At 42.9% G+C, this 23945-nt stretch overlaps 1 protein-coding gene across 1 annotated transcript; it reads left to right on the top strand.

Annotated features, from left to right (window-relative positions):
• The first annotated feature begins 1443 nt into the window (after positions 1-1443).
• LOC124004899 (proline-rich transmembrane protein 4-like) lies at positions 1444-16116 on the top strand. Its single transcript, XM_046313740.1, has 3 exons — positions 1444-1756; positions 3454-4479; positions 12765-16116. The coding sequence occupies exons 2-3, from the start codon at positions 3582-3584 to the stop codon at positions 14921-14923; spliced, it is 3057 nt and encodes a 1018-aa protein (XP_046169696.1). The 5' UTR covers positions 1444-1756; positions 3454-3581; the 3' UTR covers positions 14924-16116.
• Positions 16117-23945: the final 7829 nt, after the last annotated feature.

The raw sequence follows: 23945 nt of genomic DNA, 5'->3' as shown, positions 1-23945 counted from the left end.
ACCTCCAGTCTGACCTATTGTGAGCAGGTCCTAGTGACTGTTATTTATCCATCATTGATCAATTGTTGGTCCTCTCTCTGGTTATGGATCGAAGATTTTGCTGATCCACAGGGACAGATAATGCTACAACCCTGAGACCAAACTCTATCTAATTTTGCACTGGCCTTTCAGAAAAAACATTTGATTTCACATGTGGAAAATCACATGATTTCCCGAGAAATTTCCCATGTGAAATCAAGTGAAAACATGTGTTTTTGGAACACTTCACATGTGATCGCATCTTCACGTGTAGTTTCATGTTATCACATGTTGCTTTACATGTTGTGACATTAACTTCACATAAGATCACATGAAACCATCTGTGTGTCTGCCCGTCTGTCTGCCTGTCTTATATTTCCCTGGGGTAAGTAAAGGTGGGAAAGAGTGCTCTACTGTATCTGCTACAGCCAGGGATAAATACGAGCTTTATTTATCATAAACCTGCCTGATTGTCTGACCAACAGACAGGAGGGACAAAGGAGATGTTGATGCTGAAGATGATCCATTCTTCATTGCTCTAAATCCAATTGATATTTGGTCAGTACTAATGTAAGTTCAGGATACTGGAATACTGTATACCAAAGCATGTTTGTTATTGCTCTATCTATGTATGATATTGAATAGACAGAGGCTAGATGTATTGGTTCATGTCCTGTGAATGCACTATTGTAATCAATTATGCTCACCCATAATCCAAACCCCAGTCAGTCGTATACTAGCAGAGCTGATCTATAATATAGATACAGCAAAATGGCCCATATGTGGAGTCCTATTCCACTCTGGACAGTCATCGAGTGCAGATTGAAGATTTACACAGATTAACAAGGCACAGTATGTGGATCAGTGTCTATTTTAAAGTATCCAGAGAGGAATTAAATGAGGACAGGAGCTTGGACTTTACCCCGCAGGGAGATAAAGTACTATATCTATCAGAGTCTGATGACATCAACATGTTGAGTAGGAGAGAGATAATGATAATTAAAGACAGAGCGAGAAGTGGGTATGTATATAAGACATGAGAGAGAGATGGTGTGATAACAGAAGGAAGATGCCAAACTAACAGCATTACAATGCAAAATCACAAGTTGTGCATTCTTAGCTTACAAAGAAGTTCCAAATTCCTTGTGATGTTTGTTCTATAATTTGTGATGTACTGGCTTCACTCTCACACTGACTATTGCTTTTATGTTAATCATGACAGAAGGGTTGGTTCAACTCCAGCTGCAAATGACATCCAATACACTATATTGATCTGATAGTTAGTTCCATGCACAATACCACCCTCTTGTTAACGATTCCTTCTTACAGGCATATTTATCTGCAGTGTGTGTGTGTGCGCCAACCCTTTTTGTCCCCCACTGGCTCCCATCCCATAATACGACCAGACCGCACTGATGAATTATTTGCCCAGTGAGGTGTATCCACGGGAACCATGCATTCCTGACACACATCATAGAGAGAGAGACACACACACCCTTGAACGAGGGAGGGAGGGATAGAAAGAAGGAGCATACTGAGTGTGTGAGTGATACTGAGAAGAGGAGTGAGCAGAGTGAACCTGTAACTCAGTCTAACACACACAGACAGACTGAGGGATCTTTACAGCAGCAACGGAAGCAGCAGGAGCGTGGTGTGGGACAGAGAGGGATGTTGTCTGGCTGAGCAGGGACCTCTCCCTCTCCTGTCTGTCTGATGGAGAGCAGAGGGACGCAGCACAGTGAGTACTACAGGCTGTGTGTGTGTGTGTGTGTGTGTGTGTGTGTGTGTGTGTGTGTGTGTGTGTGTGTGTGTGTGTGTGTGTGTGTGTGTGTGTGTGTGTGTGTGTGTGTGTGTGTGTGTGTGTGTGTGTGTGTGTGTGTGTGTGTGTGTGTGTGTGTGTGTGTGTGTGTGTGTGTGTGTGTGTGTGTGTGTGTGCATCCAGAAGATATAGATTGAGGTAGGGTTTGGGGAGTTGTGAAGGGCTAAGGAAGAGAGACAATGATCAAGAGGAAGAAATTGAAATTGTTGGTGTTGCTGTGTGCCCAGCTAGCACACAGCATATATTTCTTAGCACTTGGTGAAGACGGGGTTGACCTATGGTTATTTTGCATACAACCTTCCCACAATGTTCTGGGAATGGTGCAGGATAGTTGCTTAGCTTTGGAACATTTCTCAGGACATTTAAGGAACTTGACAAAATAACGTTATTTTCTTGGTATTTCATTACTTTAACAGAACATTTCCTAAAAGTTCAAACATGGTAACATTTAATATATATATTTTGTCATGTTCTAGGATTGTTCTCCTACTGGTTTGACATTGAGCATTTTCTCAATTAGTTCAGAGAATATAAAGAAACAACGTTCTTCTGTTGGAATTTCAATACTTCAGCAAAACGTTTCCAACAGATTTCCTCATGGTTCTATTTTAAGTAATGTTCAAAAAAATGTTTTAACAACATTGAGAAACAACGTTCTTCAGGTTTCCTTGTGGTTCTATTTAAAGGCATGTTCTCAGAACATTATGAAAACGTTCCATAAAAACGACACAAAAATATTAGTAATGTTCAAATAACTTTTTAATTATCATATTGAAAATCCTATACATTCCGTCTTCTACATCAACAAAACTCTCTCTATCCTATGTCTTGTTAAGTGTGTTCAGGTGTGTTGGTCGAGCCCACTAATTGGCCACACCTGATTTTAATGAGTGCTTGTTTCCTCTGAAATGGGGTCCGTTTGAATAGACCAAAATGAACAGTTTTGTACGAGTAAAAAAAAATACTAGCTCCATCCTGGTGGCGCAGTGGACTAGTTCCATGGCTAGAGAATAGAAGATTGTAGGTTCAAATCTCACTGATGCTGTGCCATAAATGATTAATTCCTAAGCAAATAAATTTCCATGTGTCCTATCTGTACCTGGAGTTCAAACCTGTTAACCTAAGCTAGCAGTCTTTTTGAAAAATTCAGTGAATGTTTTATGGAAGTTATACAAAAAAAACTCTAAATAACCTCTCATTTCTGTTCTCAGAACATTAACAAAACCTCCCAGGAAAACTTTCAGGAACCCATAGTAAAATGTTCTCAGAACCTCCCGACAACCTAAAAATGAACGTTCCCAGAACATGTTTAAAAAACGTTAAGTTTTACTGGTCAGGAAACGTATGACTTTGTTCCCAGAACCAATGGGGAACCAAAGATGTAGGTTCCCACAACTTCCAAAGAACCAAATGTGCTAGCTGGGTATGTAGGAATATATATGGTGACTGCTGTGCTACTTCCTGAGAGCATTGGCAGAGAGAGGCATGGAAATATCTAACGGGGTATGCGTGTATACATTGAAGGGTATGTTGTTTTCTAGTGGAAGAGTGAAGAGGGATATGGCTCCAGTTTTTTGTATTCTGACTTTGAGGTGTGTGTTGTCTGTGTTCTGCAGGTGAGCTGATACTAAGGTGTGTGGGGTCGAGGTGAAAGAGGAGTTCGCTGGGAATCATGTGATTGGACAGCGATGTTTACCTGCATAATGTGACTTCACAGAGAAGATTATACTATAGGGTCTCCATTATGGCTGTTGTGATGTGCATCTCTCTCTTCCTCTTCCTGCTCCTCCTCTTCCTCTCCCTCACTCCTCCCCTCCATCTGCATGCCTTCCCCCTGGCGACAGAGGCACCACCTCACCCACACACAGACACACAGATAGATGTACAGGTTTCACACAGCCCTTTAGGGGCATCCTGGGCTCTGGTAGGCCTCAACGCTGGAGCCAGAATGGCCGACTCTCTGGGTTGGTTTCCAGGGCTGAGGGGCCCCATACTGGAACCTGAGGAAACTGAGAAACAGGACTACACAGACGAGTTTCAAGGAACTATTGGTGAATACCATGATTTGCTAGAAAGCCCTGAGCAGTCACCTAAAACTGTCCCCAGACAAACAGGGCTGGAGACATTCAGATTCACAGAGGCAGACAGTGTCACTGCATGGATGGAAATCAAACCCCCAACTGGGACCTTATTTAGGAATGGACTACCAGACAGGATCCAGGATGGAGATCCTGAAAACGAGCTGAAAGAGAGCAACACCAGGGAGAAGGCTGGATCCCCACTAACAACTTCACAGGATGGACAGACTCCTCTGATACATCTGTCACTCCCACAGAATGGAGATAGTATTGGTAGACCAACACCCATCCTTCTCTTTCGCTCTGACTATACAGAGACCCCAGGCTTTAATCCACTCACTAGGCCTACTTTACCAACCCCAGTGACAGCACAGCTAGGCTCTACTCCTGACCCGGACCAAGACCAACCCATAGCCTTGGCCACAGACAAAGGGTTACTATCTCTGGACCAACCAGCCACCCCACACAGAGACATGATGGAAGGAGATATCGTGATGGAGACTGGAGACTTCTCAGAATTGGAGGACGACACAGAAAACCTCACAGATTCAGGAACAGACACAGGTAAGACAAACTTCTCAAATCCAACCCCCCATTCCCGTCTTATAGTTATATGTCCGCTTTTACAATACCCTCAGGATGTTAGTAAGAAAGAATAGGATATTGATCAGAAATAATTGTCCTATTTTTCTATTTTGTGTAACACTGGTGGTGAATTAACTGATTTACTGTGTAAGTATGACGAGTATCCCCTTATATATTCCCTTCATGACATCCTACCTCTGATGTCAAGAAATGTGTATTTTATGTTTCCATACCTCTGTAGCAGTACATAGTAGTTAGTGGTAGTATGTTTTCTGTTGAAGTCAAATCAAATCAAATCTTATTGACACATACACATGGTTAGCAGATGTTAATGCGAGTGTAGCGAAATGCTTGTGCTTCTAGTTCCGACAATGCAGTAATAACCAACGCTTAATTTAACCTAACAATTTCACAACAACTACCTTATACACACAAGTGTAAAGGGATGAAGAATATGTACATAAAGTTATATGAATGAGTGATGGTACAGAACGGCATAGGCAAGATGCGGATCGCGTACAGTATATACATGAGATGAGTAATGTAGGGTATGTAACCATATAAAAGTGGCATTGTTTAAAGTGGCTGGTGATACATGTATTACATAAAGATGGCCAGATGCAGTAGATGGTATAGAGTCCAGTATATACATATGAGATGGGTAATGTAGGGTATGTAAACATTATATAAAGTGGCATTGTTTAAAGTGGCTAGTGAAACATTTATTACATACATTTTTCCATTATTAAAGTGGCTGGAGTTGAGTCAGTATGTTGGCAGCAGCCACTCAATGTTAGTGGTGGCTGTTTAACAGTCTGATGGCCTTGAGATAGAAACTGTTTTTCAGTCTCTCGGCCCCTGCTTGATGCACCTGTACTGACCTCGACTTCTGGATGATAGCGGGGTGAACAGGCAGTGGCTCGGGTGGTTGTTGTCCTTGATGATCTTTATGGCCTTCCTGTGACATCGGCTGGTGTAGGTGTCCTGGAGGGCAGGTAGTTTGCCCCCGGTGATGCGTTGTGCAGACCTCACTACCCTCTGGAGAGCCTTACGGTTGTGGGCGGAGCAGTTGCCGTACCAGGCGGTGATACAGCCCGACAGGATGCTCTCGATTGTGCATCTGTAAAAGTTTGTGAGTGCTTTTGGTGACAAGCCAAATTTCTTCAGCCTCCTGAGGTTGAAGAGGCGCTGCTGTGCCTTCTTCACCACGCTGTCTGTGTGGGTTGACCAATTCAGTTTGTCCGTGATGTGTACGCCGAGGAACTTAAAACTTACTACCCTCTCCACTACTGTCCCATCGATGTGGATAGGGGGGTGCTCCCTCTGCTGTTTCCTGTCCACAATCATCTCCTTTGTTTTGTTGACGTTGAGTGTGAAGTTATTTTCCTGACACCACACTCCGACTGCCCTCACCTCCTCCCTGTAGGCCGTCTCGTCGTTGTTGGTAATCAAGCCTACCACTGTATAGTGTCGTCTGCAAACTTGATGATTGAGTTGGAGGCGTGCATGGCCACACAGTCGTGGGTGAACAGGGAGTACAGGAGAGGGCTCAGAATGCACCCTTGTGGGGCCCCAGTGTTGAGGATCAGCAGGATGGAGATGTTGTTACCTACCCTCACCACCTGGTGGGGCGGCCCGTCAGGAAGTCCAGTACCCAGTTGCATAGGGCAGGGTCAAGACCAAGGGTCTCGAGCTTGATGACGAGTTTGGAGGGTACTATGGTGTTAAATGCTGAGCTGTAGTCGATGAACAGCATTCTCACATACGTAGGTATTCCTCTTGTCCAGATGGGTTAGGGCCATGTGCAGTGTAGTTACGATTGCGTCGTCTGTGGACCTATTGGGGCGGTAAGCAAATTGGAGTGGGTCTAGGGTGTCAGGTAGGGTGGAGGTGATATGGTCCTTGACTAGTCTCTCAAAGCACTTCATGATGACAGAAGTGAGTGCTACGGGGGCGGTAGTTGTTTAGCTCAGTTACCTTAGCTTTCTTGGGAACAGGAACAATGGTGGCCCTCTTGAAGCATGTGGGAACAGCAGACTGGGATAAGGATTGATATGTCCGTAAACAGTTACTGTAATTTAGTTATTCCAATATGTTTTCATTAATTTAATTCCCTTAATCTATTTTATGAGAATTTGTAAGATTCTTGTTTGCATAAAATAGACGGAGACCAGACTTTTCAATAATAGGTAACATAATTTATTCTCGGAGCGCGCTGCCACGTTACCACGAGCAACAGTTTATATACAATAACATGACGTCACTCCATTGCTCCTAAAATGAATCTCCTCCTCCAGACCGGGTCAAAGGGAACTTTAAAAGTTCATTCTGTGTTCATTCTGACCCCCCTAGCACATACACAGGACACACAACACAGCTGAATTAACTTTTGACTCCTCACCATTATCGATCACCACTTAGCTGACAGTTCTAATTAACAGAAAACCTAGGAATGCACTCACAGCCTTATCTAAAACACCCCAGAGCTCAGTTTCGTCGGTTCAACCATAGGTTAACTACCTTATCTGTTTACTTAATCCACAACCCATTCCTTTCTTCCCAGTTGGAATGGTGTTCATTAACTTTAATTACTCCTTGTCCGTGTCACACAATCCCTTCTTATGAACTCATATTGTTAATCAGATATAATAAAACAGAGTATAAGTTTACTTAGTTACAGTTCCATTTCAAATTATTTGTTCAGTCATTTAATCATAATTTTCCTAACATAAACACACCAGCCAACTGGTCTGCGCATGCTCTGAGGACGCGGCTGGGGATGCCGTTTAGGCCTGCAGCCTTGCGAAGGTTAACATGTATAAATGTTTTACTCACGTTGGCTGCAGTGAAGGAGAGTCCGCAGGTTTTGGTAGCGGGCCGAGTCAGTGGCACTGTATTGTCCTCAAAGCGAGCAAAGAAGTTGTTTAGTCTGTCTGGGAGCAAGACATCCTGGTCCGTCATTGGGCTGGTTTTCTTTTTGTAATCCATGATTGACTGTAGACCCTGCCACATACCACTTGTGTCTGAGCCGTTGAATTGTGACTCTACTTTGTCTCTATACTGACGCTTAGCTTGTTTGATTTCCCTGCGGAGGGAATACTGTTTGTATTCGGTCATGTTTCTGGTCTCCTTGCCCTGGTTAAAAGCAGTGGTTCGTACTTTCAGTTTCGCGCGAATGATGCCATCAATCCATGGTTTCTGATTTGGGAATGTTTTAATAGTTGCTGTGGGTACGACAACGCCGATGCACTTGCTAATAAACTCGCTCACTGAATCAGTGAATTTGTCAATGTTGTTGTTTGATGCAATGCGAAACATATCCCAATCCACGTGATAAAACCAATCTTGAAGCGTGGAATCAGATTGGTCGGACCAGCTTTGAACAGACCTGAGCGAGGGAACTTCGTGTTTTAGTATCTGTCTATAGGCTGGAAGCAACAAAATGGAGTCGTGGTCAGCTTTTCCGAAAGGAGGGCGGGGGATGGCTTTATATGCGTCGCGGCAGTTAGAATAACAATGATCCAGGGTTTTACCAGCCCTGGTAGCACAATCGATATGCTGATAGAATTAGGTGAGTCTTGTTTTCAGATTAGCCTTGTTAAAATCCCCCGCCTCAGGATATGTGGTTTCCAGTTTACATAGAGTCAAATAAAGTTCGTTCAGGGCCATCGGTGTGTCTGCTTGGGGGAGAATATATGCGGCTGTGATTATGATCGAAGAGAATTCTCTTGGTAGACATTTGATTGTAAGGAATTCTAAATCAGGTGAACAGAAAGACTTGAGTTCCTGTATGTTGTTATGATCACACCACGTCTCGTTAATCATAAGGCATACCCCCCCCGCCCCTCTTCTTACCAGAGAGATGCTTGTTTCTGTTTCTTGTTTCAATGTGTGAAGAAACCAGCTGGCTGTACCAACTCCGATAGCGTTTCTCGAGTGAGCCATGTTTCCGTGAAGCAAAGAACGTTACAGTCTCTGATGTCTCTCTGGAATGCTACCCTTGCTTGGATTTCATCAACTTTGTTGTCAAGAGACTGGACATTGGCGAGTAGTATGCTAGGGAGCGGTGCACGATGTGCCCGTCTCCGGAGCCTGACCAGAAGACCGCTTCGTCTGCCCCTTTTACAGCATCGTTGTTTTGGTTCGCCTGCTGGGATCCGATCCATTGTCCTGGGTGGTGGGCAAAACACAGGATCCGCTTCGGGATAGTCGTATTCCTGGTCGTAATGATGGTGAGTTGACGTTGCTCCTATATCCAGTAGTTCCTCCCAACTGTATGTAATAAAACCTAAGATTACCTGGGGTACCAATGTAAGAAATAACACTTAAAAAACTAAATTACTGCATAGTTTCCTAGGAACGCGAAGCGAGGCGGCCTTCTCTGTCGGCGCCAGAAGTAAGTGTGTGTTGGAAAGTAATGGGACTTGTCTGCTCTGTCTTCTCTGTGCCACAGTGTGTGTGTGTGTGTTAAGTATTCTGCCAGCAAATACGGTTGTTTTACAGGGCAGTTTACTCCATGCCTCCTCATCTCCCACTCCTTCAATCCCCGTTCTCTTCTCCCCTCTCTCAATCACCCCTTCATCTCCCATTCATCTCTACCACTCCCTCTCTCTCCTCTGTCACAGACACACTATCTCCCTCCCCTGCTGTCCTGTCTTCTTTAACAGCTAAACTGAGGGAGACTGTGAATTAATTCCATGTGAATAACAGTAAATGAGATGAATGGCAAAACATAGCAGGACTTGTGGTTGTCGGACATCCCGGAGTCGCCTCTTCACTGTTGACGTTGAGACTGGTGTTTTGCGAGTACTATTTATTGAAGCTGCCAGTTGAGGACTTGTGAATTGTCTGTTTCTCAAACTAGCCACTTGTCCTCTTGTTCAGTTGTGCACCGGGCCTCCCACTCCTCTTTCTGTTTTGTGAAGGGAGTAGTACACAGCGTTGTATGAGATCAGATACTTAACTAGTCTAAAGAAGGACAGTTGTATTGCTTCTTTAATCAGAACAACAGTTTTTAACTGTGCTATCATAATTGCAAAAGGGTTTTCTAATGATCAATTAGCCTTTTAAAATTATAAACTTGGATTAGCTAACACAACGTGCCTTTGGAGTGATGGTTGCTGATAATGGTCTGTACGCCTATGTAGATATTCCATAAAAAAATTAGCCGTTTCCAGCTATAATAGTAATTTACAACATTAACAATGTCCACCCTGTATTTCTGATCAATTTGATGCTATTTTAATTTAATGAACAAATAAGGACATTTCTAAGTGACCACAAACTTTTGAACTGTAGTATGTGTATATACAGTATATATATAGTATGTGTATAGTAGTGTGTGTGTGTGTGTGTGTGTGTGTGTGTGTGTGTGTGTGTGTGTGTGTGTGTGTGTGTGTGTGTGTGTGTGTGTGTGTGTGTGTGTGTGTGTGTGTGTGTGTGTGTGTGTGTGTGTGTGTGTGTGTGTGTGTGTGTGTGTGTGTGTATACATTTGAAGTCAGAAGTTTACATACACTTAGCCAAATACATTTAAACTCAGTTTTTCACAATTCCTGACATTTAATCCTATTACAAATTCCCTGTCTTAGGTCAGTTAGGATCACCACTTTATTTTAAGAATGTGAAATGTCAGAATAATAGTAGAGAGGATGATTTATTTATACTTTTATTTCATAAATCACATTCCCAGTGGGGTCAGAAGTTTACATACACACAATTAGTATTTCATAGCATTGCCTTTAAATTGTTTAACTTGGGTCAAACATTTTGGGTAGCCTTCCACAAGCTTCCCACAATAAGCTGGGTGAATTTTGGCCCATTCCTCCTGACAGAGCTGGTGAAACTGAGTCAGGTTTGTTGGTCTCCTTGCTCGCACACGCTTTTTCAGTTCTGCCCACAAATGTTCTATAGGATTAAGGTCAGGGCTTTGTGATGGCCACTCCAATACCTTGACTTTGTTGTCCTTAAGCCATTTTGCCATGTCTTTGGAAGTATGCTTGGGGTCATTATACACTTGGAAGACCCATTTGCGACCAAGCTTTAACTTCCTGACTGATGTCTTGAGATGTTGCTTCAATATATCCACATAATTTTCCATCCTCATGATAACATCTATTTTGTGAAGTGCACCAGTCCCTCCTGCAGCAAAGCACCCCCACAACGTGATGCAGCCACCACCGTGCTTCACGGTTGGGATGGTGCTCTTCGGCTTGCAAGCATCCCCTTTTTACCTCCAAACATAACGATGGTCATTATGGCCAAACAGTTCTATTTTTGTTTCATCAGACCAGAGGACATTTCTCCAAAAAGTACGATCTTTGTCCTCATGTACAGTTGCAACCCGTATTCTGGCTTTTTTTACGGTGGTTTTGGAGCAGTGGTTTCTTCCTTGCTGAGCGGCCTTTCAGGTTATGTCGATATAGGACTCGTTTTACTGTGGATATAGATACTTTGTACCGGTTTCCTCCAGCATCTTCACAAGGTCCTTTGCTGTTGTTTTGGGATTGAGTCACACTTTTCACACCAACATACGTTAATCTCTAGGAGACAGAACGTGTCTCCTTCCTGAGCGGTATAATGGCTGCGTGGTCCCCTGGTGTTTATACTTGCGTACTATTGTTTGTACAGATGAACGTGATACCTTCAGGCGTTTGGAAATTGCTCCCAAGGATGAACCAGACTTGTGGAGGTCAATGTGGAGATGTACATTTTTTTTAGGTCTTGCCTTATTTCTTTTGATTTTCCCATGATGTCAAGCAAAGAGGCACTGAGTTTGAAGGTAGGCATTGAAATACATCCACAGGTACACCTCCAATGAACTCAAATCTAGTTAATTAAGGCCCAGTCAACTTCGTGTATGTAAACTTCTATCCCACTGGAATTGTGATACAGTGAATTTTAAGTAAAATAATATGTAAGCAATTGTTGGAAAAATTACGTGTATTGCACAAAGTAGATGTCCTAACCGACCTAACCAAAACTATAGTTTGTTAACAAGAAATTTGTGGAGTGGTTAAAAAACAAGTTTTAATGAGTGTATTTAAGTGTATGTATACTTACAACTTCAACTGTATTTTGGGTATAGTGTGTATATTTGTGTTGTATTGTACAGTGCACATTTGGAAATGAGACCTAAATCTCAACTTGTCTTCCCTGTTAAAATAAAGATAAAACAAACACATGCACATGTAACAGTTTACCTTCCGTCCCTCTCCTCGCCCCGAACCAGACACACTCTGCACACATAGACAACAGCCACCCTCGAAGCATCATTCCCCATCATGCCACAAAAGCAACTCCTTCAAGGTCTCAGAGCGAGTGACGTCACCGATTGAAACGCTATTAGCTCCCACCACCGCTAACTAGCTAGCCATTTCACATCAGTTACACTCAACCCCCTTTTGACCTCCTTTCCCGCAGCAACCAGTGATCCGGGTGAGCAGCATAAATGTAACAGTTTCACCTTCCATCCCTCTCTGCGCTCGAACCAGAGACCCTCTGCACACATACAACAGTCACCCTTGAAGCATTGCTACCCATCGCGACACAAAAGCTGCAGCCCTTGCAGAGCAAGGGGAACAACTACTTCAAGGTCTCAGAGCGAGTGACGTCACCGATTGAAACGCTATTAGCTAACTAGCTAGCTGCAGAGTGGCAGGGTAGCCTAGTGGTTAGAGCGTTGGACTAGTAACCGGAAAGTTCAAACCCCCGAGCTGACAAGGTACAAATCTGTCGTTCTGTTAACCCACTGTTCCTAGGCCATCATTGAAAATAAGAATTTGTTCTTAACTGACTTGCCTAGTTAAATAAAGGTTTTTTTTTTCAATAAAAAGAGCTCCTATCTCTGTACTGTATTTATTTCTCTATGAAGAGGCAGTAGGCACATAGGGAATAGAAGCATCTACATTATTCAGATGGTATGTATTCATAGGGGACAGACATATGGAAAGGGTATGTGCATCTACAATAGTATGTTATAAATTATGTAATGTTAGTGAGTGTGCCAGTTTCTGCAATCTATAAATAGTTCACAAATGAGAACAGCAATGGGGTCAATACTACCGAATCTGACCGCAGTGTCTCTTTCCCTCCCTTGCCACCCCCCCCCCCTGTCTCTCTCTCTGACCCAGTTAGAGATTCCCAGTTACGAACATGTACTTTTGCACTCGCTGATGTTTCACCCTATGAAAGCCCTCAGATCTGGGGATAGGGGCAAGGAGTTGATTTGGGCATCAGTTTCAACCATCTTTGTTTCTGTTTTACAGGTGTGTCTCCAGAGAAGGTGTGGCCTAAGGCAGCCACCAATGAGACACCTATCCTCGACTGCAGCCTGGAGACCAAGGCCACACCCTGCAACACAAATCAATCCTGGAGCCCTGTTTACCCTGATGACATCATCTCAAATAAATCCCAGCGCCCCATTCTGTCTCTAACCCCTCCTCTCTTCGTGCCTCTGTATTCTGATTGGAACTCAGCTCTGGCCACCTGGGGCTTTGCCTGGGAGGTCCACATCTACGGTCTAGGATCTGTGTTCGCTGCATTAGGTCTGATATCTGTACTCTGCCTGTTAGGCCTGCCCCTGCGCTGCCCCCCTGGAAGCCCCTACTTCACCCTGCTGCATCTGTTCCTCCTGGCCACTGGAGGCACTAGAGCATTCACTCTGCTGTATGATGCTTATAGTCACCAGGACCGCCTGTCTGCTCTGGGCTCTCTCCTACTTTCTGAGCTACCCTTACCCTGCCTCACCTCTGCCTTCTCCCTCTCCTTCCTCCTCATCTCCCTCCGCTCTCGCATGCACCTCTCCCTCCCTTTCTCCCTCTCTCTCTCCCTCCCTCTCTCAGCTCTACCCCGGCCCTGTCTCTTGTTCTCCCTTTCCCTGTTGCACTTTGGGGCCTCCCTGGGCTCCATAACTCTCTTCCATGTCTTCCCCAGCCTCCCTGTACTCCTCCTACTCCCCCAGGGAGTGTTCATCCTCCTCTGCCTCCTCCTCCCCTGCTCCTTCCTCCTCTTCTACTGCTTTGTACGACAAGACACCAAGCATGTCCAACGGCTGAGTGATGGTGAGGGAGAGGTAACAGGTTCCCCGGTGTTGGTGGGGCGGCCGTCCCGCTGCCCATTCGCTGAGGCTGGGGAGTGGAGCAGGGCGGCAGGGGCTGGGGTAGGAGGGTCTCTGTGCCTGTTAAGCTGTGGGGGGTTCCAGCTGTATGGGATGTTACATGCAATGGGGTTTGGAGGGGTGAGTGCTGGGGCGGGGTTTCAGCCCTGGCCTTGGTGGGGCTACCAGCTGGGCTGCAGGCTCTGTGAGGTGGGGGTGTGTCTGTCCTTGTCAATCATCGGCACTCATCCCCTCCTCTTCTGTTGCTCCAACTCCTGCCCCTGGACTAAACCCAACTGCAACCCCCGTCCTGGGTCCTGGGTGCAGCTGCCCTGTGCCTCACCCTCAGGAGGGCCTAGCCACCCCCTTCCCCTCTCCCCAGCCCTCCCCCCTCCCTACCCCTGGTCCCTGGGGCAGGAAGAGAAGCTGGTGGTATGTGATGTCATCAGTAAGCGCCAGTCCGAAGCATTCCCCCTTTATACACTAATAGACCCCCCCTCAAACGGACTGAACCTGCATCCTAACCTTAACACCCACCCTGGCCAGACCAGAACCTCAAGACACCCCCACCTCCCTGACCCTCCCAGCCCACCATGGATGCCTCAAGCTGGGGTTGCATCCCAGGGCTCTTCCCAGGCTAGTCTAGTTCTGGACACTGACTCCACAATGTACCTGCGCCCCCCCTCTCCAATCGATCTGTCCCGGAGCATAGACCAGGCCCTGTACAGCGAAACCCTGTTCCCCCACAGTCTCTTCAGTCATCCCAGGTTACTCCACGCATCCTCCAGCCTCTCCTTGAACTCCCCTGGCTCCCACCTCAGCCAGAGTGCCTCACAACCTGGACACAGCTCAGCCGACAGCTCCCTCTACCGGAGCTCTTCCTGTAGAAATGTTGATATGTCTCCTACACGGCCTCCCCAGCCAGGGTGCTTCCTCCCAGGCCACGGTGATCCCATCTCTCCCCCTGAGCGCTGGTGGAGAGGTAGTAACTCCAGCTGCATGTGCCAGGAATCCCTGAGTGGTTCTTCCCAGGGTCTTTTCTCCAGCCCGGGGGCAGGAGGGGCGCATTCGCATCCCCACTCCACGAGAGGGCAGCTCCCCTCCCAGAGCAGTCTGCCCAGGACGCTCCCCAACCTCTCCCACCACAGACGCTACCGCACCCTCAGCTCCACCTCGCAGGACAGTCAGGGGGAGGGGCGGCTGGCGGGCAGAGAGGACCTGAGTGAAAGCAGGTTGCTGGAACGGGATCTGGCCGTACAAGCGGAGTTCGTCAACGTGTGCCGACAGATCGATGCTCTTAGCGTGTGTAGTGACACTATTGACCTGTAGGTCGATACTACTGGGTTTGAACCATGAGTCATCTATGCGCCACAAGACACTGTTAGTCTGCAGAGCTAAAACAATATATTTATCTGTTATGTAAGGACATAAGGATATGTTGTAAAATGCACAGAGATTATATATTGACCTCTAGAGAGATCTAAGGACTTAACTGATTAGCTAACGTTTGTGTTTGAGTAGTTAACATTGAGCTCAATTAGCTTTTCACTGCTACATCAGATGTGTTTGGAGGCATTACTATTAATTACAGTTTTCTGGGATTCTACATGTAGAAAATAGACATAAGTTAGACTTAATTAGAACTAAATAAAGAGATACAGCTCTGTTTGATTAGTTATAAGTGTACAGTTATAGAGTTACAATATATGCTAAATGAAACCACTTTCTGAACCAACCAATGTGGAGTAGATTAGAACACTAATGTCAGTGTAGTGTTGACGATAGCCATAGACATTTGCAAGATCACTTCATGCTTTAGTGGTACTTACTGGGGGAGAGTGAACATAGTGTAACAGATGCTGTCATACCTTACATTATATCTGTTTTTTATTAAAACATTTGTTCTTATAAAGCATTTATAACTGGTGCCCTACCACAAGGGTATCTGGTTAAGTCACAACAGCAATATCAACCAGGAGTTGTGTTAGAGTGTCCAAGTGCCAAATGTTGCTATGGAACCAACACCAAATCAATCTGAGAGATCTAACAACGTTTTTCAGACAGGAACTAATCTAACTGAAAAGCAGCTCATCCTCTGATATTCACACTGACTTCAAACCTTTTTTCTACAAAGAGTATGTGTCATACTGTACATACATCATTAAAGGCTGTGTAAAAAAAAATGTAAATACAATGTACATGGAAAACATGTATACTGTATGGCATGTATCATGGACAAGGTATGATAAACAAAACATTAAGTTTATGATGTTTGAAAACACAAGTCATTAATTGTAGTGTATGAACATACAACAGATACACTATAGATAATACTGTAGACCTTTAGGGATTCTCCAACTCTATACATTGTCATGAGCTTCAGGCCATATCACATGGAGTTGTTTCAGTTGAACTTACAGTACCTGTCAAAAGATTGGACACACCTACTCATTCAAGGATTTTTCTTCATTTTTACTGATTTTTACATTGTAGAATAATAGTGGTAGAGCATGGCGCTTGTAACGCCAGGGTAGTGGGTTCGATCCCCGGGACCACCCATACGTAGAATGTATGCACACATGACTGTAAGTCGCTTTGGATAAAAGCGTCTGCTAAATGGCATATATTATTATTATTATTATAAAACTATGAATTAACACATATGGAAACATGTAGTAACCAAAAAAGTATTAAACAAATTAAAATAGATTTTAGATTCCACCCTTTACTTGATGACAGCTTTGCACACTCTTGGCACTATCCCAAACAGTTTCACCTGGAATATTTTTACAACAGTCTTGAAGGAGTTCCCACATATGCTGAGCACTTGTTAGCTGCTTTTCCTTCACTCTACCATCCAACTCATCCCAAACCATCTCAATTGGATTGAGGTTGGGTGATTTTGGAGGCCAGGTCATCTGATGCAGTACTCCATCACTCTCCATTGACCTCTGTGAAGCATTTATTTGGGCTGAATTTCAGAGGATGGTACCTAATGAACTTATCCTCCGCAGCAGAGGTAATGCTGGGTTTTCCTTTCCTGTGGCGGTCCTCATGAGAGCCAGTTTCATCATAGCGCTTGATGTTTTTTTGCGACAGCACTTGAAGAAACTTTCAAAGTTCTTGAAATTTACCAGATTGACTGACCTTCATGTCTTAATCATTTGAGCTGTTCTTGCCATAATATGGACTTGGTCTTTTACCAAATAGGGCTATCTTCTGTATAACACAACTGATTGGCTCAAACGCATTAAGAAGGAAAGATATTCCACAAATGTACTTTTAACAAGGCACACCTGTTAATTGAAATGCATTCCAGGTTACTACCTCATGAAGCTGGTTGAGAGAATGCCAAGAGTGTGCAAAGTTGTCATCGGAGAAAAGGTTGGTTAACACTTTTTTGGTTATTTCATAGTTATTTCGTAGTTTTGATGTCTTCACTATTATTCTACAATGAAAGAAAAACCCTTGAATGAGTAGGTGTGTACAAACTTTTCACTGGTACTGTAGGTGTTGAAAATTCAACATAGTTTGACGTTTTTTTCAGTAGTCAGCAGCAATAGTTAAAAATAGAAATAGTAATGAATTCAATGTCTGTTCATCTAGCTACCACAGATGTAAATCTGTAGTGTAAGCCTTGAGCGTGGTTTATGTTGCTATTAAACAGCCTAGGCTTGGGATAAGAATGAAAAATGGATTGAGGAGAAAGGGGTGAAATAAGGAGAAAGAGAAAAAGGGAGAAAGGGAACGAGTGAGGGAGCAAGCATAACAAAGACCAAACTGTCCTCTGTTGGTGTGGAAAAAATATGCTGTCGCAATGTTAGTGATGACGTTATGGGCAGAAACTGATGTAATGATGTCATGTAATGTCAATCAGCTCATTGATCATGATAGGCCTACACAACATACATACACCAAATAAAGAGATCAGTAGATTAGTCTAATTCTTTATTCTGGTGGTACAGCTTGAGTGAATTAAAAGCCAGAGATTGAGATCACCAGGATAGAACAAAATAAATAACTCTAATAAAACATCTGATCAGCTTTTGTGCAACTTTCAGCACCCAAGGTTCACTTCACACAAAGGTTAACACAACAGACAGAGTGGTTCTGTCGTTGCTGGTGGTTGACTAACAACTGATAGTGGTCTACTGTTATAAACTAGCTGCAGGTCTTCTACAGGAAGAAGATTTATGAAATGGAAGATGGATAAACAACATTTCTTCACTCACTGCCACCAGGTACAGATGTAGAATCTTCATTTGAGCCAGTTTGCTATAGCAGGAAAATAATCCTGTATCAACAGAAATGTTGAATTATTAAGTTGATCACTGGAGGTTGGTGTGGTATTGGCTGGAGTAGAATATGTGTGGAATGGTATCAAATACATCAAACATGGTTTCCATGTGTTTGATGCCATTCCCTCAGCAGCCTCCACTGATGTGGATTATAATTCAAATTTACATTTTTGAAGGGGTTGATACATTTTTGTTGGGGCAAATCAAGTCTGACATTTTAAACTGGAAATTACAAACTTTAGAAGCCTTTTTCAAACTCAAATACACTACAAGCTTGCATTTCCTGCTGTGTAAGAACATTCTGAGCAACAAAATTGTGATCAAATTAAGATCCTACATCTGCAGTAGCAGTACATGCAGCCTGGTTAACAAGATAATTATAGAAAGACATCCAGGGGTGGTTTCCAGGACACACACTACATTGAGCATGATTAAGTCCATGCCTAGGCTTAGTCTGTGTTCAGGAAACCAGCCCTAGGTATGTTACACGGTATACAGTATTATATTGTGGGCTACATATATATTCCTTTTCTCAAATCCACTCAAATACTACAGTATATATTTACAAATACATCATATTATTAACAGTCTACTGATAAATTAAACACTAGGCCAAAGTCACTGTACAAGTATGCTCTCATCAGATAACACATCACAAAACTTTACACAAAGACAAAACAGAATTTGGGTATCTACTTTCTATCTGTTTTGTTTGATTCCAAACTGATGAGAATCCAGTGAGAGCCTGATTACAGCAATATCCACAGTGTAGACCGGTGATGTAGTCAACACACTAAACCTTGAGTCAGAGTCGAGTCCAAAGTCCCTAGTGTTAAAGTCCTTTATACTTGAGTCAAGAGTTCCTTGGTAGTGCTAAAAGCTGTGGTCCAACCATTTAAAAATCTAAATTCTGTTACATTGTTGCACATTGTAAAGATATCTACATAATACAGCACTAATATTTGCTGTTGTAGCTACTTTGTTAAATCATGCAACAAAGAGATTACAAAGAGAAATCACTACTGATCGAGTCCGAGTCTTCACTGGTCGAGTCCGAGTCAAGTCATAAGTCATGAAAATCATGACTCGAGTCCAAGTCAAGTCCAAGTCCTGGGACCTTATTTATCAATATTGCGGTAGAAATTTTTATAAAATACTACTTACGAAGGGAATTTAGAATGTTTAATAAGCTAAGTGTATGTCGCACGTCACTAATTCACAGGGGAGGCATTTTAACAAAAACATTTTTATCAAAATGTGTTTTTTGGCAGAAATGCTTTCTGGAATATGTGAACTAGCCTAGCTACAAAGCAAACGGAAAAGAGATGCTGCCGTGAAGTGTTTATCCATGTACACGGGTAAGAGTCTAGCTACATTTTCAGATATTATACATTTCTAATTTTGTCAGAAAGTCATTTTCATTGCAAGTTAAAGTGTACTGTTAGTTAGCTGGATCACTAGCTAACATAACGTGTATGATCTGTGTGGTAATATTATTAGGATCCTAGAAATCTATTTGCATTGCTAGTTGTAGCCCAATGTTAGCTAGCTAGCTTTGAACCTAGTTTGTTCGCTTTAGCTACCTGCATATTCATACTGTAGCATTTTATGCATAGTGACAAGCTATGACAATCCATTTGTACTGTAGCTATGGGTTGGGAATATAGTTTATTGTTTAGCCAGGTAGCTACACATCTAAACAAGACTCCACTTAGCAAGAGAATGATTACTTGAGGTGTGTCTGAGGTTGATTATGGCCATTTATTGTATTTCAGGAACATGTGTACATGTATAGACAATAGTGACCCATACACATAACTAGATGTGGTTGGGGGTGGTTGTAGCATTTCTTTCACATGACCCATCAATGTAGACAAGTGGCTGGGTAAGCATCATCTAATTATAAATAATTTTTATCTGGACACTTTCAAAGTCAGATTAGGGTATAGGCCAAAGAGTAGATAAAGTAGAAATTGTAAAGAGATGGGTGGGGCTAAGACTTAAGAGGGTGTGAATGATGCAGAATAGATGTAGACAAAGAGCTCTCCAGTAGGTCTACCATGTATCAAAACATCCAAGGGCCCTTTCCTCAAAAGTGGGGTTACAAGTTTATAAACTTTCAAAGCAGAATTACTTTCCCATTGTTCCTCAACTGCAGTGTATGGCTGATATTCCCTTTAGTAGCTCTGAGTCTCTACTTTATTCCAATTTAAAAGTTTTTTTTTTTAATGTTGCTACTAGAACCGAATTACATTTACATTTACATTTAAGTCATTTAGCAGACGCTCTTATCCAGAGCGACTTACGAATCAAGCCGGTGGTTCACATACGGTCAAAAGAATCTCTTTAAAGCCTGTGGGGAATACACTAAGCCATACCATGAAATATAACCAACAACGGGCAAACAAAAAAAGCTACGAAAAACATATAATTTTCCGAGACTGAAATAGAGGTGCCTAGTGTCAGAGATTGAGTACAATCAAAATGTTTTACTTTGCTCACTCAGTTGTGGTTACCTGTACAAATTAAAACATAGATAAAAAGAGAGGACCATTAGGACAATTCAAGTCACTTTAGCAATGGCAAATATACTTCAAATGAGTAGCTAGACAACTCACTAATATGCCATCCATCCTTAACAGCACCCTCCTGTAGGCATATACCGTGCCTTGCAAAAGTATTCATCCCCCTTTGGCATTTTTCCTATTTTGTTGCATTACAACCTGCAATTTAAATAGATATTTATTTGGATTTAATGTAATGGACATACACAAAATAGTTCAAATAGGTGAATAGAAATTGAAAAAAATTCTTGTTTAAAAAAATTCAACAACAACAAAAAATATGGAAAAGTGGTGCGTGCCAAAGTTGCGGAGACAAAGTTGTAGAGACAAAGTTGTGGAGACAAAGTTGTGGAGAACAAAGTTGTGGAGAACAAAGTTGTGGAGACAAAGTTGTGGAGACAAAGTTGTGGAGAACAAAGTTGTGAAGAACAAAGTTGTGGAGACAAAGTTGTGGAGACAAAGTTGTGGAGAACAAAGTTGTGGAGAACAAAGTTGTGGAGAACAAAGTTGTGGAGAACAAAGTTGTGAAGAAGTACAGATCAGGGTTGGGTTATAAAAAAACATTAGAAACTTTGAACATCCCACGGAGCACCATTAAATCCATTATAAAAAAATGGAAAGAATATGGCACCACAACAAACCTGCCAAGAGAGTGCCGCCCTCCAAAAAATACGGACCAGGCAAGGAGGGCATTAATCAGAGGCAACAAAGAGACAAAGAGAAAAAGATAACTCTGAAGGAGCTACAAAGCTCCACAGTGGAGATTGGAGTATCTGTCCATAGGACCACTTTAAGCCGTACACTCCACAGAGCTGGGCTTTACAGAAGAGTAGCCAGAAAAAAAGCCATTGCTTAAAGAAAAACTAGCAAAAGGTATGTGGGAGACTCCCCAAACATATGGAAGAAGGTACTCTGGACAGATGAGACTAAAATTGAGCTTTTTGGCCATCAAGGAAAACGCTATTTCTGGCGCAAACCCAACACCTCTCATCACCCTGAGAACACCATCCTTGAAAAATATCCACACAGCATGATGCTGCCACCACCATGCTTCACTATGGAGATATTGTTCATCGTCAGGGACTGGGAAACTGATCAGAATTGAAGGAATGATGGATGGCACTAAATACTGGGAAATTCTTGAGGGAAACCTGTTTCAGTCTTCCAGAGATTTGAGACTGGGACAGAGGTTCACCTTCCAGCAGGACAATGACCCTAAGCATACTACTAAAGTAACACTCAAATGGTTTAAGGGGAAACATTTACATGTCATGGAATGGCCTAGTCAAAGCCCAGACCTCAATCCAATTGAGAATCTGTGGTATGACTTAAAGATTTCTGTACACCAGCAGAACCCATCCAACTTGAAGGAGCTGGAGCAGTTATGCCTTGAAGAATGGGCAAAAATCCCAGTGGCTAGATGTGCCAAGCTTGTAGAGACATACCCCAAGAGACTTGCAGCTGTAATTGCTGCAAAAGGTGGTTCTACAAAGTATTGACTTTGGGGGGGATGAATAGTTATGCATGCTCAAGTTCTGTTTGTTTCACAATAAAAAAATATTTTGCATCTTCAAAGTGGTAGGCATGTTGTGTAAATCAAATTATACCAACCCTAAAAAAAAATATTTTAAATCTAGGTTGTAAGGCAACACAATAGGAAAAATGACAAAGGGGGTGAATACTTTCGCAAGCAACTGTGCCGTCGCTGTTCTGCAGAATGAACGAGTTGTGCTTTCCACATGGCCACCACATTCAACAACTTATTTTGCACATCACTTAACCTATCACCTGCAGATGAGTGGAAGCCTTTTCTGTTCACATGCTGGCTGAGGCTGCATAGTTTAACTCATTTTGGGATGGTTCTATTATGGCGATGTGGGGGCCATCCATTACTCCGTTCATATTTGGGAACGCTGATGGCAAAGAAACCCCTATTGACTTCAACCTGTTGTGCGATGGTGTATGGACATTTTATGTAACTGGTCGTTTTGCTGATGACTGCATCCAAAACATAGGCTCATCAAGGGCTGTGAGATGCCGATCGGCAAGCTCACACTGAAAAGTTCCCGTTGGCAAAAACCAGAGGGTGGATAGCACTTGCATGTGCACCGGAATAGCATGTGTGTGTGCCTTTCTAAAGCAGGTCTTAAATAAAAATCCAATAAGATTTGGGAAACGATATCTGATGAGCCAATCTGTAAAAAGTCCCACCGATCTCTAAAAATGCACTCTCTGCAAAATGCAGCGTGTGCAGAAAGAGCAAGCTCAGCTAACTCTCGTTTGATTTCCCATCTGTCTTTTATAGTATTTCACCTGCACCTGACTGTAGCCTACTTTATATGAATTATTATCATAAACAGATGTTCTGACATGGTCCAATTATACAGTACCAGTCAAAAGTTTGGACACACCTACTCATTCAAGGGTTTTTCTTTATTTTGACTATTTTCTACATTGTTCAATAAGAGTGAAGACATCAAAACTATGAAATAACACATATGGAATCACATAGCAACCCAAAGTGTTAAACAAATCAAAAACATTTTATATTCTCCAAAGTAGCCACCCTTTGCACTGATGACAGCTTTGCACACACTTGGCATTCTCTCAACCAGCATCATGAGGAATGCTTTTCCAACAGTCTTGAAGGAGTTTCCACATATGCTGAGCACTTGTTGGCTGCTTTTTCTTCACTCTGCTGTCCAACTCATCCCAAACCATCTCAATTTGTTTGAGGTTGGTGATTGTGGAGGCCAGGTCATCTGATGCAGCACTCCATCACTCTCCTTGATCTAATTTTTTTACCTTTATTTTACTAGGCAAGTCAGTTAAGAACAAATTCTTATTTTCAATGACGGCCTAGTGGGTTAATTGCCTGTTCAGGGTGTGTTTGGGTCATTGTCCTGTTGAAAAACAAATGATAGTCCCACTAAGTCCAAACCAGATGGGATGCCGTATCATTGCAGAATGTGGTATCCATATTGGTTTAAAAAATCAGTGTAACCAGCAAAACACCCCCACACCACCTCCTCCATGCTTCACAGTGGAACCACACACGTGGAGATCATCCGTTCACCTACTCTGTGTCTCACAAAGACACAGCGGTTGGAAGCAAACATCTCACATTTGGACTCATCAGACCAAAGGACAGATTTCTACCGGGCTAATGTGTATTGCTCGTGTTTCTTGGCCCAAGCAAGTCTCTTCTTCATATTGGGGTCCTTTAGTAGTGATTTCTTTGCAGCAATTTGACCATGGTGACCTGATTCACGCAGTTTCCTCTGAACAGTTGATGTTGAGATGTGTCTGTTACTTGAGCTCTGTGAAGCATTGATTTGGGCTGCAATCTGAGTTGCAGTTAACTCTAATGAACTTGTCCTTGTCTCTCCTGCAGAGGTAACTGCAGCAGAGGTCTTCCTTTCCTGTGGCGGTCCTCATGAAATCCAGTTTCATCATAGTGCTTGATGGTTTTTCCGATTGACCAATTTC

This window comes from Oncorhynchus gorbuscha, linkage group LG01 (assembly GCF_021184085.1).
Source record: "Oncorhynchus gorbuscha isolate QuinsamMale2020 ecotype Even-year linkage group LG01, OgorEven_v1.0, whole genome shotgun sequence".
NCBI classification, from domain to species: Eukaryota; Metazoa; Chordata; class Actinopteri; order Salmoniformes; family Salmonidae; genus Oncorhynchus; species Oncorhynchus gorbuscha.
The sequence above is the reverse complement of the archived record's forward strand: the minus strand, read 5'-3'. Positions and strand labels throughout refer to the sequence as shown.